Source organism: Camellia sinensis, chromosome 5 (genome assembly GCF_055761805.1).
Source record: "Camellia sinensis isolate YWXY chromosome 5, ASM5576180v1, whole genome shotgun sequence".
NCBI classification, from domain to species: Eukaryota; Viridiplantae; Streptophyta; class Magnoliopsida; order Ericales; family Theaceae; genus Camellia; species Camellia sinensis.
The window spans coordinates 199,559,302-199,574,103 of record NC_138965.1 but is presented as its reverse complement, the minus strand read 5'-3'; the positions used below and the strand labels follow the sequence as shown (position 1 = coordinate 199,574,103).

Sequence of the window (14,802 nt, the reverse complement as noted above, 5' to 3'; positions counted from 1 at the left end):
TATATGTTTCCTAATGAAGATGTAAACAAACACTACACTAACCCTCGCCTCCCTCTCTCTCTCAAACCCTCGCCTCCCTCCGATCTCCATCCCTCCTTCCGACCTCACTGCCTCACCCCGACCACCATCACTGTCTCCGTCCGATCTGCCTCACGCCGATCTCTCTCCCTCCCTCCGATCTCACGCTGATCTCTCTCCCTCCCTCCGATCTACCTCACGACGATCTCTCTGCCTCCCTCCGATCGCCATCGTCCCTCCATTCCGTCTGAGCTCAGATCGTTGTCGTCGTCCCTCCAATCTGCCTCTCGCTTCTGTGGCATCATTCAACCATCTGAGCCTCTAATGAAGATGAAGAAAAAGATTTGTTAAATTCTTTTATTTTTTATTTTTATTTTTTTACATTTGATGAATATAGGGATAATTTTTTTACATTTGATAAATATAGGAATAAAATGATCTATTTAGATCATTTTTTACAATTATTTTTTATTTTTATTTTTATTTTTTATATTTTTATAAATATAGGGATAAAATGATCTATTTAGATCTGTTGATGATTGTTTGTGTTGTTGATGAGTCTCTGCTCAGATCTGTTGTTGTTGGATGTTTATGTTGTTTTTTTTTTTTTTTTTTTTTTAATTTTAGCCGAGGAATTATCGAGGTCGGGGAAACCCGATCCCCGTTGGGGGGCGGGGGCGAGGGTGGTGATAGGCTCCCCGTCGGGGATCGGGGCCCGAGATGGAGAAATTTGTACCATCGGGGATCGGGGACAGGGAGTGTGATCCCCGGCCCCGCCCCGCCCCGTTGCCATTCCTAGGTTTACATACTGTCTACGGCCGCTCGTGCGGAGGAGGGGGACCGCACGTGCGGTCCATGTCCACTCGTGTGGAGGGGGCTGCCGCACATGCGGCCCAAGTCGGAAAGAATACCTGCTCTGTTTTGTGTGCTCGACCCTCTGTTATTTTTTTACAATATTTTTGATGATCTTTCGATGGTTGTAAACTCATTTGAAGCGTAATGACTCAAGAATTATTTTAACAAGGAAGAAGAAAGCTAATTTGTGAACTTTAAATGTATACAGGACATACTCCGGGAGGGACTAGCACGTCATCACAACGCTGTGAGTAATAGTACTTCGATGCACCTTTAACCGTTCATAATTATCGTTATTGACATTATGATTTTTGTCGTAAGAATTATGTTGACATGTATGCTATGTATGCTATGTGAGAAACATTGTGAAATTATGGAAACATCAAAAGAGGTAGTGAAGTTATGTATGCCATGTGAGAAACATTGTGAAATTATGGAAACATCAAAAGAGTTTGTGAAGTTATGAACCTATGTGGCCAAGGGCCAATTGTGAAATATGAAATGATGAGGCCGAGGGCCAACTTGTGAAGTAAGAATCTGTAACTTGGGAAACTATGAATCTCAGAGGCCAGGGGCCAATTTGTGAAGTTGTGCATCTAAGTTGTGAAACTAAAAAGCCAAGGGCTAATTTGTGAATGTGTGAACTCTTCAGGCCAAGTGCCAAACTGTGAAGTTGTGAACCGACAACATTGTTCTGTTTGCCCGAATGGAATCAGACTACTACATGATTTCTGTATTGCTACACTTTTATGTGTGTTACATTTTTAATTAAGTAACTGATGCATTTAAGTACTATTGTTCACTGAGCCTGGCTCACTCTATGTTATGTCTATTTCTGTAGGTAACCAACGAGGAGGTCAGTCCTAAGCCCGGCATCATCACCTTTTTGTCAGCCTAAGCGTAGCCAGGGTCAAAGCCTTACATTTTTGGTGGTATTTTGTTAAGTTATGACTTGCACCTTAGTTATTGGCTTAGATTGAGATGTACATAATGTTTTGTTGTACGCCCAACCATGGGGCAGGTTCTGTATATGTATATGTTTATAACTAACTCTCACATATGTAGCTCTTTATGTCTATTCGTTTTATACTACGTTTGTGATCCTGGCATGGTAATAGTAGCTCAATAGAAGTCATACTTTCTCATAAATTGTCCTATGATATCAATGCTTCCATACAGGCCCCTAAATTATATATATATATATATATATCAGGTTAAGTGACTAGTTCTGCGTAGGTCATGCCCAAACTTTTAGGGGCGAGTTAGGGGCGTGACAAGTGGTATCAGAGCACGAGTTGCTATCTCACACACGGATTCATTGAGCTTAGGGTGTCTAGAAAAGCTTTAGGCATCTTGCATGACATCCTGAAAGTATTTGAAAGAGCGATGGCAACGTTAAGCGTACTCTGATAATACTAACAACTTTGAATTATGTTTCTTGTATATAATTGATTGTTGTGTAGGAAATGGTGAGAACAAGGACAGAAGATGCGGAAGATGCTACTTCTGCACGGTTGGATAGGAGGGAGAGAATGATTATGGAAATGGCAAAGACCCTACGACAACAACAGCAACAACCACAACAGCAGCAACAGCCACTAGAACAACCGCCACCACCACCGGTACCTCCACCGGCAGTACCAAATTTTCATGCTGAAGACCGAACCATCACCCTTACTAAGGAGTTTAAAAAGATGAAACCGCCAGTCTTCAAAGGAGGCATAGAACTAATGAAAGCTGAAGCATGGGTGTTGGGAATCGAGAAACTATTCGAAGTTTTCCCTTGTACAGAAGCTCAAAAAGTGCAATTGGCTGCTTTCACTCTGGAGGATGAGGCGCGGAGATGGTGGATGCTCACCAGGACCATACACCCAGGATTAACATGGGATAGATTTCTAGAATTGTTCTACGACAAGTATTTTCCCCAAAGCATGCGAGACAAAAAGGTGACTGAATTTGAAACTCTCAGACAAAGGAACAAGACTATTGCTGAATATGAAGCCCAATTTGCAGAACTAGCTCGGTTTGCGCCTCATATGGTGGATACGGATTATAAGAAGGCACGAAAATTTGAAGGGGGCTTACGAGGTGCTATCCTAGACCGGGTCAATATGTTAAAGCTACTTACTTATGTCGATGTGCTAGAAAGGGCCGTTATAGCAGAAGGGAATCTTGCTGTTCAGAATCGAATTTCCGAGCGGAAAGGGAAGAGGCAGAATAATCAATGGTCAAAAGGATCAGTTACCCTACCAAACAAGAAGCAGAATTCAGGGAACTTCAACATCGCCACCCCTACCCACAACTCCACTCTGGTGTGTCCAGATTGTGGAAGGCAACATCGAGGGACTTGCCACTGGAAGACTAGAGCTTGTTTTAAATGTGGCAAAACGGGTCATCTGGTAAGGGATTGCCCGCAATGGACTCAACAAAAGGGCAATAGGACTGCTACAAGTTCCGCGGGGTCTACACCAACCCCCAACGCGAAGGCAGCTGCTAAACCTACTAATAATAAGGATACTGCAAGGCAAGGTAGGGTGTTCGCATTGGTTCCAGGTGATGTACAAAATGCGGCGACGGTGGTGTCAAGTACATTTACTGTTTATAGTCATTCCACACATGTATTGTTTGATTCTAGCTCCACCCACTCTTTTGTGTCGAAACTATTCGCTCCTAAGTTAGATAAAACTGAAGAAAACTTGTCTTATATATTGTGTGTGTCTTCCCCTTTGGGAGACTCTATGATCTGTGCTTCGGTATATGTAGCTTGTAAACTTCAACTTGGGGATATTCGGGTGTATGCTAACCTGTTACCTCTCGACATGACCTCTTTTGATGTTATTCTGGGAATGGATTGGCTGAGTGATTATGGTGCGACTATAAACTGCTTGACTAAGCAAATCAATTTCCATCCTCCGGGGCAACCAGAGTCTATTATTCAGGGGCGGGAAGCGACTTCGCCACCTTATCTGATTTATGCCGTGAAGGCTTGTAAGTTAATGCACAAAGGATGTCAGGGGTATTTATGTAGTGTTTTGGAAGAACAAGTGCTGAATGGGGGTATTGATGTGATTCCAATGGTTCGTGAATTTCCGGATGTTTTTCTCGAAGAATTGCCAGGGCAGTTGATAGACCGCGAAATTGAGTTTATAATTGAAGTAGCGCCAGGAACCCAACCCATCTCTAAGACGCCGTATAGGATGTCCCCCGCTGAAATGAAAGAGTTAAAGATTCAATTACAAGATTTCCTTGATAAGGGATTCATCCGACCGAGTGTATCTCCTTGGGGTGCGCCAGTTTTATTTGTGAAAAAGGACAGAACACTTCGGCTATGTATTGACTATAGGGAACTTAATAAGGTAACAATCAAAAACAAGTACCCCTTACCACGGATTGACAATTTATTTGACCAAACTACAAGGGGCACAAGTTTTCTCAAAAATTGATCTACGGTCTGGATACCATCAATTGAAGGTCAAAGCTGATGATGTGGAGAAGACAACTTTTCGAACTCGGTACGGCCATTACGAATTTCTAGTCATGCCCTTTGGAGTTACTAACGCACCGGCAGCATTTATGGATCTAATGAATCGCGTCTTTAAACCTTACCTGGATGAGTTTGTGGTGGTCTTTATCGATGATATTCTTATATATTCAAAGAGTGCAGAGGCTCACGAGGATCATCTTCGCCTAATCCTTCAAACACTCCGGGAGAAGAAATTATATGCAAAGTTAAAGAAATGTGAATTTTGGCTACAAGAGGTGGCATTTCTGGGGCATGTAGTAACAAAGGAAGGAGTCTCTATTGATCCGCATAAAATTGAGGCGATTATAAATTGACCAACTCCTACCAATGTCACTGAGGTGCGTAGTTTCATGGGATTAGCTGGATATTACAGGAGGTTTGTTCAGAATTTCTCCAAAATCGCTGTGCCGCTTACACAATTGACTCGAAAGGGAGTTGCATTTGAATGGTCAGAAGAGCGGGAGTCTGCTTTCCAAGATCTGAAAACAAAGTTGACTACAGCACCAGTTCTGGCCTTACCATCTGGTACCGAAGGATTTGTAATTTACAGTGATGCTTCGCATAAAGGGCTTGGTTGTGTACTTATGCAGAATGGAAGGGTTATCGCTTATTCCTCTCGACAATTGAAACCCCACGAGAAAAATTATCCCACACGACCTTGATCTAGCAGCAGTAGTTTTTGCTTTGAAGATATGGCGACACTATCTCTATGGCATAACCTGTGAAGTCTATACCGACCACAAAAGTCTCAAATATCTTTTTACCCAAATGGGGTTGAATTTGCGACAGCGGCGATGGTTAGAGTTGCTTAAGGATTATGATTTGCAGATCCATTACCATCTTGGTAAAGCCAACACGGTCGCGGATGCACTTGGTCAGAAAAATAGGGGGGATTTGGCAAATTTATTTACAGAACAAAAGGAGTTGGTGATTGAGTTAGATAAACTGAATGTGGAGTATGTGATACGTGGACAGGAGGTCATAATGGCAGCAGTAATGGCTCAACCGACCTTACTTGAAGAGATCAAGTTGCATCAAATGGAGGATGATACTTTAAGGAAGATATGTGATGAGTTAGAGACAAAACCAAAACCGAGATTCAGTTTAATGGATTCGGTGCTCAAGTTTCAAAACAGAATATGTGTCCCTAATGTGTTGGAACTTAAGCGGGAATTGATGGAAGAAGCACATGCCTCAAGATTTTCAATACATCCGGGAAGTACTAAAATGTACCGGGATTTAAGACAAAATTTTTGATGGCCATGTATGAAAAAGGAGATCGCGGAATTCGTTTCTAAGTGTTTACAATGTCAGCAAGTAAAAACGGAACATCAAAGACCAGCAGGATTATTACAACCCCTTCCAATCCCGGAATGGAAGTGGGTACATTTAACCATGGATTTTGTTGTGGGGTTACCACGGACTCCTCGAGGCATGAATTCGATATGGGTCATTGTAGACCGGTTAACTAAGTCTACTCACTTCTTACCAGTGAAGACTCAGTATAATGCGGATAAGCTTGCAGTACTCTATGTGAATGAAATTGTAAGGCTTCACGGCGTTCCGGTTTCAATTGTGTCGAATAGGGATCCCAAATTTGTTTCAAGATTTTGGCAACGTCTGTAAGAAGCTATGGATACAGAACTTAAATTCAGCACAGCTTTTCACCCTCAGACCGACGGTCAATCCGAGAGAACGATACAAACTTCAGAAGATATACTCCGAATGTGTGTGCTAGATTTTCAAGACAGTTGGGAAACCCATCTACCATTGGTAGAATTTGCATACAACAATAGTTACCATTCGAGTATTGAGATGGCACCTTATGAAGCTTTATATGGGAGACCATGTCGTTCCCCAGTATGTTGGACTGAAGTTGGGGATAGCTCTTTGCTAAGGCCTGAAATTGTGCAATTAACAACGGAAAAGGTGAAAATTATTCGGGAATGATTAAAAACGGCTCAAAGCAGACAGAAGAGTTATGCGGATAACCGTCGAAGAGATTTGGAATTTGAAGTGGGTAGTTATGTGTTCGTGAAAGTCACACCGTTGAAAAGCCATCCGAGATTTGGAAAAAGGGATAAGTTAACACCCCGGTATGTTGGTCCCTTCCAAATTCTGGAAAGAGTGGGCCCGGTAGCTTACCGAGTAGCCCTTCTACCGAGCATGAGCCAAGTACATAACGTGCTCCATGTCTCTATGCTTCGAAGATACCTGTCAGATCCATCTCATGTCATAGACTACCACCAAATTGTGTTGGATGATAAGCTAAGCTATGAAGAAAAACCACTTCGAATTTTGGATCGGCAAGTGAAACAGTTACGCAATCGAGATATTCCAATGGTAAAAGTAGAATGGCAAGAACATTATGGAACCGAGACTACTTGGAAAAAGGAAGAGGATATACAACACCAGTATCCGCATGGTACAAACAAGTTTAAGGGACCAAACTTATTTAAGGGGGGGAGAGTGTAATAACCTGACCCTCATATGTGATTCTGCTATATTTTAGTCTTTATTCTGCACTTTCGAATGTTTAATGTGAAACCACATGAGAAATTAAGTTTAAGTATATATATGTCTTATGAATCGAACCTGTATCTGTTCAATAAGGAAAAGCATCTGTTACAATTATAATATTAAATTAGAAATTGGAAGCCCTAGAGGCTTAATTATCTTAAATTGATTTTATAATGACGATCAGCGTAATTTTTAGGTAATATTAAGCATGTTTACGAAATTTCAATTTCGGAATGATTAAACGAATGATTTTTGTCCTATTATGTCTATCAATGCATTCTTGCCTATAACCACTTGATTTGGAAAAAACCCATTTCGTAAATATCTCCTGGAGAGGCTAGGAGATTAAGGAAAGAAGGAGAAAAGGGGAAAGCTCAACAAGGAAGTGATTTGGGTTAAAATTAGAGGGTTAGAGAAATTGAAGCTTAAGGTAAGTGTAATTCCCTTAACTCAACCCTCTTCCTCTATTTGGAGTAGGAATTCCTTGATGTTGTGTGTCTTTGAGTTGTAAGGGTTGTAAGGGAAATTTTGTGTGTTTATGATGAAAAATTGATATGATCAATCTATCATTTGATTATTTTGTTCCTTGATTTATCATGTTTGAATCCAAGTATAGAAATGTATCGCTATATGGATATATATCTACATATGTGAGTTTAAAGTTTAAAGTTTAAAGTAGTTATGAGTTTAAAGTTTTGATGAATCAAATTGCGTTGTGAAGTTAAGATCTAGATTGTTGTGTATTTATGCCTTCTAAATACATGAATTTGAACCATAGTTTAGTAATCAAAGGACCTACTTTGAACCTTGTTGTTGCTCACCAAAACTTGGCTTTGTGTATAAATTTCGGACTGCCAAACAGCGGCTTGGCCGCACGTGCAGAGAAGAGGGAAAAATCTGGGTTTACATACTGTCTACGGCCGCTCGTGCGAAGGAGGGGGACCGCACGTGCGGTCCATGTCCGCTCGTGCGGAGGGGGCTGCCGCACGTGCGGCCCAGGTCGGAAAGAATACCTGCTCTGTTTTGTGTGCTCGACCCTCTGTTATTTTTTACAATATTTTTGATGATCTTTCGATGGTTGTAAACTCATTTGAAGCGTAATGACTCAAGAATTATTTTAACAAGGAAGAAGAAAGCTAATTTGTGAACTTTAAATGTGTACAGGACATACTCCGGGAGGGACTAGCACGTCATCACAACGCTGTGAGTAATAGTACTTCGATGCACCTTTAACCGTTCATAATTATCGTTATTGACGTTATGATTTTCGTCGTAAGAATTATGTTGACATGTATGCTATGTATGCTATGTGAGAAACATTGTGAAATTATGGAAACATCAAAAGAAGTTGTGAAGTTATGTATGCCATGTGAGAAACATTGTGAAATTATGGAATCATCAAAAGAGTTTGTGAAGTTATGAACCTATGTGGCCAAGGGCCAATTGTGAAATATGAAATGATGAGGCCGAGGGCCAACTTATGAAGTAAGAATCTGTAACTTGGGAAACTATGAATCTCAGAGGCCAGGGGCCAATTTGTGAAGTTGTGCATCTGAGTTGTGAAACTAAAAAGCCAAGGGCTAATTTGTGAATGTGTGAACTCTTCAGGCCAAGTGCCAAACTGTGAAGTTGTGAACCGACAGCATTGTTCTATTTGCCCGAACAGAATCAGACTACTACATGATTTCTGTATTGCTACACTTTTATGTGTGTTACATTTTTAATTAAGTAACTGATGCATTTAAGTACTATTGTTCACTGAGCCTGGCTCACTCTATGTTATGTCTATTTCTGTAGGTAACCAAACAGGAGGTCGGTCCTAAGCCCGGCATCATCACCTTTTTGTCAACCTAAGCGTAGCCAGGCACTGGGTCAAAGCCTTACATTTTTGGTGGTATTTTGTTAAGTTATGACTTGCACCTTAGTTATTGGCTTAGATTGAGATGTACATAATGTTTTGTTATACGCCCAACCATGGGGCAGGTTCTGTATATGTATATGTTTATAACTAACTCTCACATATGTAGCTCTTTATGTCTATTCGTTTTATACTACGTCTGTGATCCTGGCATGGTAATAGTAGCTCAATAGAAGTCATACTTTCTCATAAATTGTCCTATGATATCAATGCTTCCATACAGGCCCCTAAATTATATATATATATATATATATCAGGTTAAGTGACTAGTTCTGCGTAGGTCATGCCCAAACTTTTAGGGGCGAGTTAGGGGCGTGACAAAAAACTTCACTAATTTAGTGTGAACTTCTTATCCATGCTTACAGTGGAAAAAATTCTGATCCCTAGAAAACAATTTTAAAGCATAAACTAGCTAGACAAAACCTATGAGTTATTGTATATTAAATTGATAAGCATACCGTGTTACGCTTGGACATGGTTCTTGTTAGTTGTGCTGCAACCCCAAAATCACCTGCTCATAATATCAGCAAAATCAAACGAAAAGTTTGAATAGGTATATTGTTAAAAGAAAAGAAATGGAAAATATGACAAATTCACTATTTAAAAACAAGCCTAAAAAGGAAAGATCACTTTTCACAGATTTGATTATATCAATTCCTATCCTTCATTCAACTAAAGAAGCAGAGAAAAATTTAAAAAACACTCACCCAACTTGACCTCTCCTTGTTCTGTCAACAATATATTACCACCTTTAATATCTCTATGTACCTTAAAGATTGAGTGCAAATAAGATAGACCCTGCATCAAACAGAATAGATGTTTAGGCCAACAAGCACAGCGCAAAGTTAAAGGCCAGATCATATCAATGAAAAATCATCATCTGATTATTTCGAAACCAAGGCCTTGTATAACTGAGACAGTAAAGGGGAAGAAAAAGAAGGGGGCCCACTAGTACTAAGCTTACAATCTTGTTAAGGTTTCTTAAAACTACTCAGATAAATGAAGCAGAGAAGTAGTGAAGCAAGCCTGGCTTTCATAAGAAAATATAGGAAAATGAACCATAGTTTATAGCCTCTCCCCTCCTCGACAATTAACAGCATTTCATCAGATATACAACTACATCTTGGTTCCACAAAATGATTCCTTTAAACAATAATCAAATAAGATTCCACATTACCTTCAATGCTTCCCTACAAATAAAAGCTATTTGGCTCTCCTCTAAAGGCTCATCAGTAACATTCATCAAGTCAGCTACACTTCCACCCCCACAGTACTCCATTACTATCTGCCATCATATTAAAAATTCCCAAATATCATGATCAGATAAAAGTATAACTCAAAATGTAATCATCCAGAAATGAATACAAATAAATAATTGACTGAGACTTCCAAACTAATTAAAAAACTATAAATGTAAACCAGCAATAAAAGTGAATGCTGTTGTTCCCACCCAAAGGTACTCTTCTCCCTGGTAGCTTCCAAGGTAGCGGACAACATTTGGATGACTACATTGCTGCAACATCTCGATTTCTCCACGAATTTCTTCATACCCCTCCTCCTGAATGCATACAAGATTGCAGTATTCTTGACTTCGTCTACCCAACTCAATCAATTATCAAACTCAATAACACATATATGACATAGTACTTACCCCTTCACACAATGATATCACTTTAATAGCAACCAATTCTGAAGTTCTTATATCTCTAGCTTTATAAACAGAACCATAAGAGCCCTTCCCTGCAATTCCCAAACACCAACCTCTCTCAACAATCAAGAATCACATGAACTACAAACAAACAGAAGTAATATAGCCATACAATTATTAGAGAACATGTCAGATCAGAACATCTCCAGTCTTTCATCAAATTTAAATTTGACGAAAATTTTGGAAAAAATGAGGTCAATCATTTCATCAATCTTGTATCAAATCAAGTTTTCACTAAATGCTTCATCAAATCAGGTATGAATCAAATCTTTCACCAAATTCTGACCACCTTTTTTCACTTAAAGTTCGATGATATTGTTAAAAGATAAGGATTGGAGGGGGATTTTTTTTTTTTTCCACATGAATTAGCTAGAGTCCATCTCAATCCAACCCTTCACCAATTTCTTCATCTAATTTGATTCCAAATTTGAATAAAAAGCTTGATTTGGTATGAACGATTCCGATCCTTTCATCAAATTTTCATCAAAATCCTTTTAAAAATACCCCTCTTATCCGAAATTTCACTTTTCATCAAATTTGATGGGAAAAAAAAATCTCCAATGCTAAATTTCCATCAAATTCAAAATTTTATTTTTTTAAAAAAAAAACCTTTGATTTACATTTGATGAAAGACTTGGAGATGATTTTTTTATAACTTTTTCATCAAATTTAAATTTGGTGAAAGAAAGGGTGAAGGATTGGAGATGCTTTCGGTCCAAGTTCTTGAACAAATTTGATGAAAAAAATAAAAAGAAAACCACGAAACGTCACATTGAGCTTGAATTCGAAAGCAAACGAAGAAGAAGAGAGATAAAAACAAATTTACCGAGTTCGTTGAGCAATTCGTACTTGGTAGTAGGATCTTCCTTGATAACACACTCGGGAATCGAGCTCGAAGACACTTGACTCGGTTGTTGCCCATGCCTACTTCCCTCATTCTGCCAAGAAGACTTCCCACTACTCCCCTTCCTCTGATTCCCAAACCCTTCCCCCACCGCTTGCATACTCGCCACCGCCATACTCAACGTCGAACCACCGCCACCACCGCCACCGCTCCCGCTCCCGCTCCCGCTCGTCCGCTTCACCACCGTTCCCGAATCTCCACCATCCCAATCTCTCACCGTAGATCTCATCACGAACGTCGAGAAATCACTTCTCTCATCATCATCCTCCTCGTCATCCTCATCCTCGAATCTCCTCCTCCTCGGAGACACCTGATTCGCACTGCGAGGCTTCCATGGCGATCGATTCCGATTGGAGCGATCGGTTTTGACGATCATTGTGGCGGAGATGGTGCCGGAATCGTCGTCGTCGCCGTCAATTACGCCGAAGTCTTTGGGGAGGCGTTTGAGGAGGGGAGGGAGAGAGGAATCGTCGTCGTCGTCGTAGTCGTCGTCGAATTGATCGTCTTTTTTACGCACCATGGTTGCGTATAGATCTTCTTCGTCACCGGCTTTGGGGTTTGTGGATTTGCGTTGTTGTTCGTCTTCGTCGCCGTGGACGACGACGGTGGAGTAGATGTCGGGCTTGGCGGGTACTCTGCGAGCCCGGCGAGAGGTGGGAGAGAAGTCCATCGAAGAAAGAGAGAGAGGGAGAGAGAGGTGGTTACTGTAAAGAGAGGGAATTGGCTGAACTGAAAGCTTGAGCTGTCACTGACAGATCGCTGTCGTCCGAGGTGTTTGTGTTGGGCTGGGCTGGGCTGGAGAAGAAGCCCTATAAACGACTTTGGTGTAAATTGGGATTCTATTTACACCTAAAAAATTATTAACTATTTTTAATTAATTTTTAAGTATACCTTATTTTAATAATTAATTTTTAAGTATACCTTATTTTAATTATTTAAAATTTTATTTTACTTCCATTACATTTTATTATTTTTTTCAAATTATCCTCAAAGTAAATCTAAATAATAAATAATAAATAAATTAAAAAAAATAAATTATTTCAAAAACTTTTCAATACATAAAATAATTCTCAAAAAAAAAAAAACAAACAAACAAACAAACTTATAAACACATAAACATTATAAATATGAAAAAAAAAAAAACCTTTTACAGAAGCATTATAAAAAATTTTAATACTGGAAAAAAAATTACATTATAAATTATTCACAAGAATGCTCGTGGAAAAGTAAAAACCAAACTTATAAGCACATAAGTATTAGGCACTAACAAGAAAGAGTAGTTCTCAAATATATATCTATCTATCTATCTATATCTATATCTATATCTATATTTTGTATATATAACCAAATGTAATTGTTTTGTCAAAAACCTCCAAATATTTATTCCTGAATTCTCATAATTTTAAAACTCTCTCTTTCTTACGTGGCAACCTTCTTTGATTGCCTTTCATGTTTTCTATTTTTCTTCATTTTCTATTTGCTTGATTAATTAAAATTAAAATTAATTTCATTACTTATGGATAAATATTTGAATTTCAAAATTTCTCCATATAGATAAACATATAAAAACTGAAAATTAATTTTATAGTCTACAAATAAAAATAAAAATTAAACAATTAATTTAAAAAAATTAATTTCATAACTTATAGATAATTAACTTATAAAACTTAATTTCATGGCCTACAAATAAAGATAAAGATTAAATAATTAATTTTTAAAAGAAAACAATATTACTCCTTTTTCCCCATTCATTTTGTAATTTAATTAATTTCATTATAGATAAACATATAAAAATTCATAAATAATTTATAAAAATTTATTTCATGACCTATAGATAAAGATAAAAAATTTTAAAAATTAATTTCATGACTTATAGGTAAATAAACATATAAAAAATTGATAAATAATTTATAAAGATTAATTTCGTGGCCTACAGATAAAGATAAAGATTAAATAATTGATTTACAAAAACTTAAAATAATAAAATTTAGATAAAGATATGATTTGTTAATCTATATATCTATCAAAAACATGTATATCTAAATCTTCATTTTGATTTACTCATATTTTTTCCCCATTCATTTTGTACTTTAATTAATTTCATTATAGAAAAACGTATAAAAATTCATAAATAATTTACGAAAATTTATTTCATGACTTATAGATAAAGATAAAAATTTTAAAAAATTATTTAAAAAAATTAATTTCATGACTTATAGATAAATAAATATATAAAAATTGGTAAATAATTTATAAAGATTAATTTCATGGCCTGCAGATAAAGATAAAGATGAAATAATTGATTTACAAAAAATTAAAATAATAAAATTTAGATAAATATATGATTTGTTAATGTGTATATATCTATCAACAATACATATATCTAAATCTTTATTTTGATTTACTCATATTTTTTCCCCTTCATTTTGTACTTTAATTAATTTCATTATAGATAAACATATAAAAATTCATAAATAATTTATGAAAATTTATTTCATGACCTATAGATAAAGATAAAAATTTTAAAAATTAATTCCATGACTAATAGATAAAAAATATATATATAAATTGATAAATAATTTATAAAGATTAATAATTAAAATAATAAAATTTAGATAAATTTATGATTTGTTAATCTATATATCTATCAAAAACATATATATCTAAATCTTTATTTTGATTTACTCATATTTTTTTCGACCCCGCTACGTAGCTCGAATCCGTGGCTCGAATCTGTGGTTCGACACCAAAACGACGTCGTTTTGGTGTCTTCGTTTTTTTTTTTTTTTTTCTCTCTCTTTTTCCTGTGTTTTTGTTGCAAAAGGAAGACGAGGAAGAATGGTGGAGAAGAAAAGAAGGGAGAAGGAGGAGGAGGAAGGAGGAGGACTGGAGAGGGCATATTCACAGGGGGAGGAGGGGGCGGAGGCAGGGGCAGGGCCGGAGGCGACGGCGGTGGTGTTGCGACGACGGGGGTGATCTCCTCTCCTCCTCTCTCTTTCTCCCTCTCTCCTCCTCTTTCTCTTCTCCTCTCTTCTTCCTCTCTTCCTCCTCGCTTCTCTCCCTCTTCCCTCTTCCTCTTTTCTCCTTTCTATCTGTCTTCGAATTCGAGCCACAGATTCGAGCTACCAATCTTTTTCCTATTTTTTTTCTCCTCCTATCACATATTATATTTTTTTATTTTAAATTTTTTATCTTATGAAATACCCTTATCACATATTATATTTTTTTATTTTAAATTTTTTATCTTATGAAATACCCTTATCTATAACTTCTTATCTCCTAATAAATTCTTAACTTTCTCTTGATAATTTTTATTATTCATTATTATCTACCAAATGATAAAGATAAAAATATAT

At 37.5% G+C, this 14,802-nt stretch overlaps 1 protein-coding gene across 3 annotated transcripts in view; it reads right to left on the bottom strand.

Moving 5' to 3' along the window:
• Positions 1 to 12,259, bottom strand: part of SIK1 (Protein kinase superfamily protein) — a 30,730-nt gene extending 18,471 nt beyond the window's left edge. The window contains exons 1-6 of one of the 3 annotated variants that reach the window (XM_028216759.2): positions 11,369 to 12,259; positions 10,486 to 10,574; positions 10,285 to 10,392; positions 10,012 to 10,119; positions 9,542 to 9,632; positions 9,293 to 9,345 (exon numbers count right to left, since the gene is read on the bottom strand). In XM_028216759.2, the coding sequence (XP_028072560.2) occupies positions 9,293 to 9,345; positions 9,542 to 9,632; positions 10,012 to 10,119; positions 10,285 to 10,392; positions 10,486 to 10,574; positions 11,369 to 12,116 (1,197 nt within the window). In that variant the 5' untranslated portion in view covers positions 12,117 to 12,259. The remainder of the gene's footprint in view (positions 1 to 9,292; positions 9,346 to 9,541; positions 9,633 to 10,011; positions 10,120 to 10,284; positions 10,393 to 10,485; positions 10,575 to 11,368) is intronic. The other 2 variants (XM_028216760.2, XM_082871118.1) reach the window with 2 other exon arrangements.
• Between the last annotated feature and the right edge of the window lie 2,543 nt (positions 12,260 to 14,802).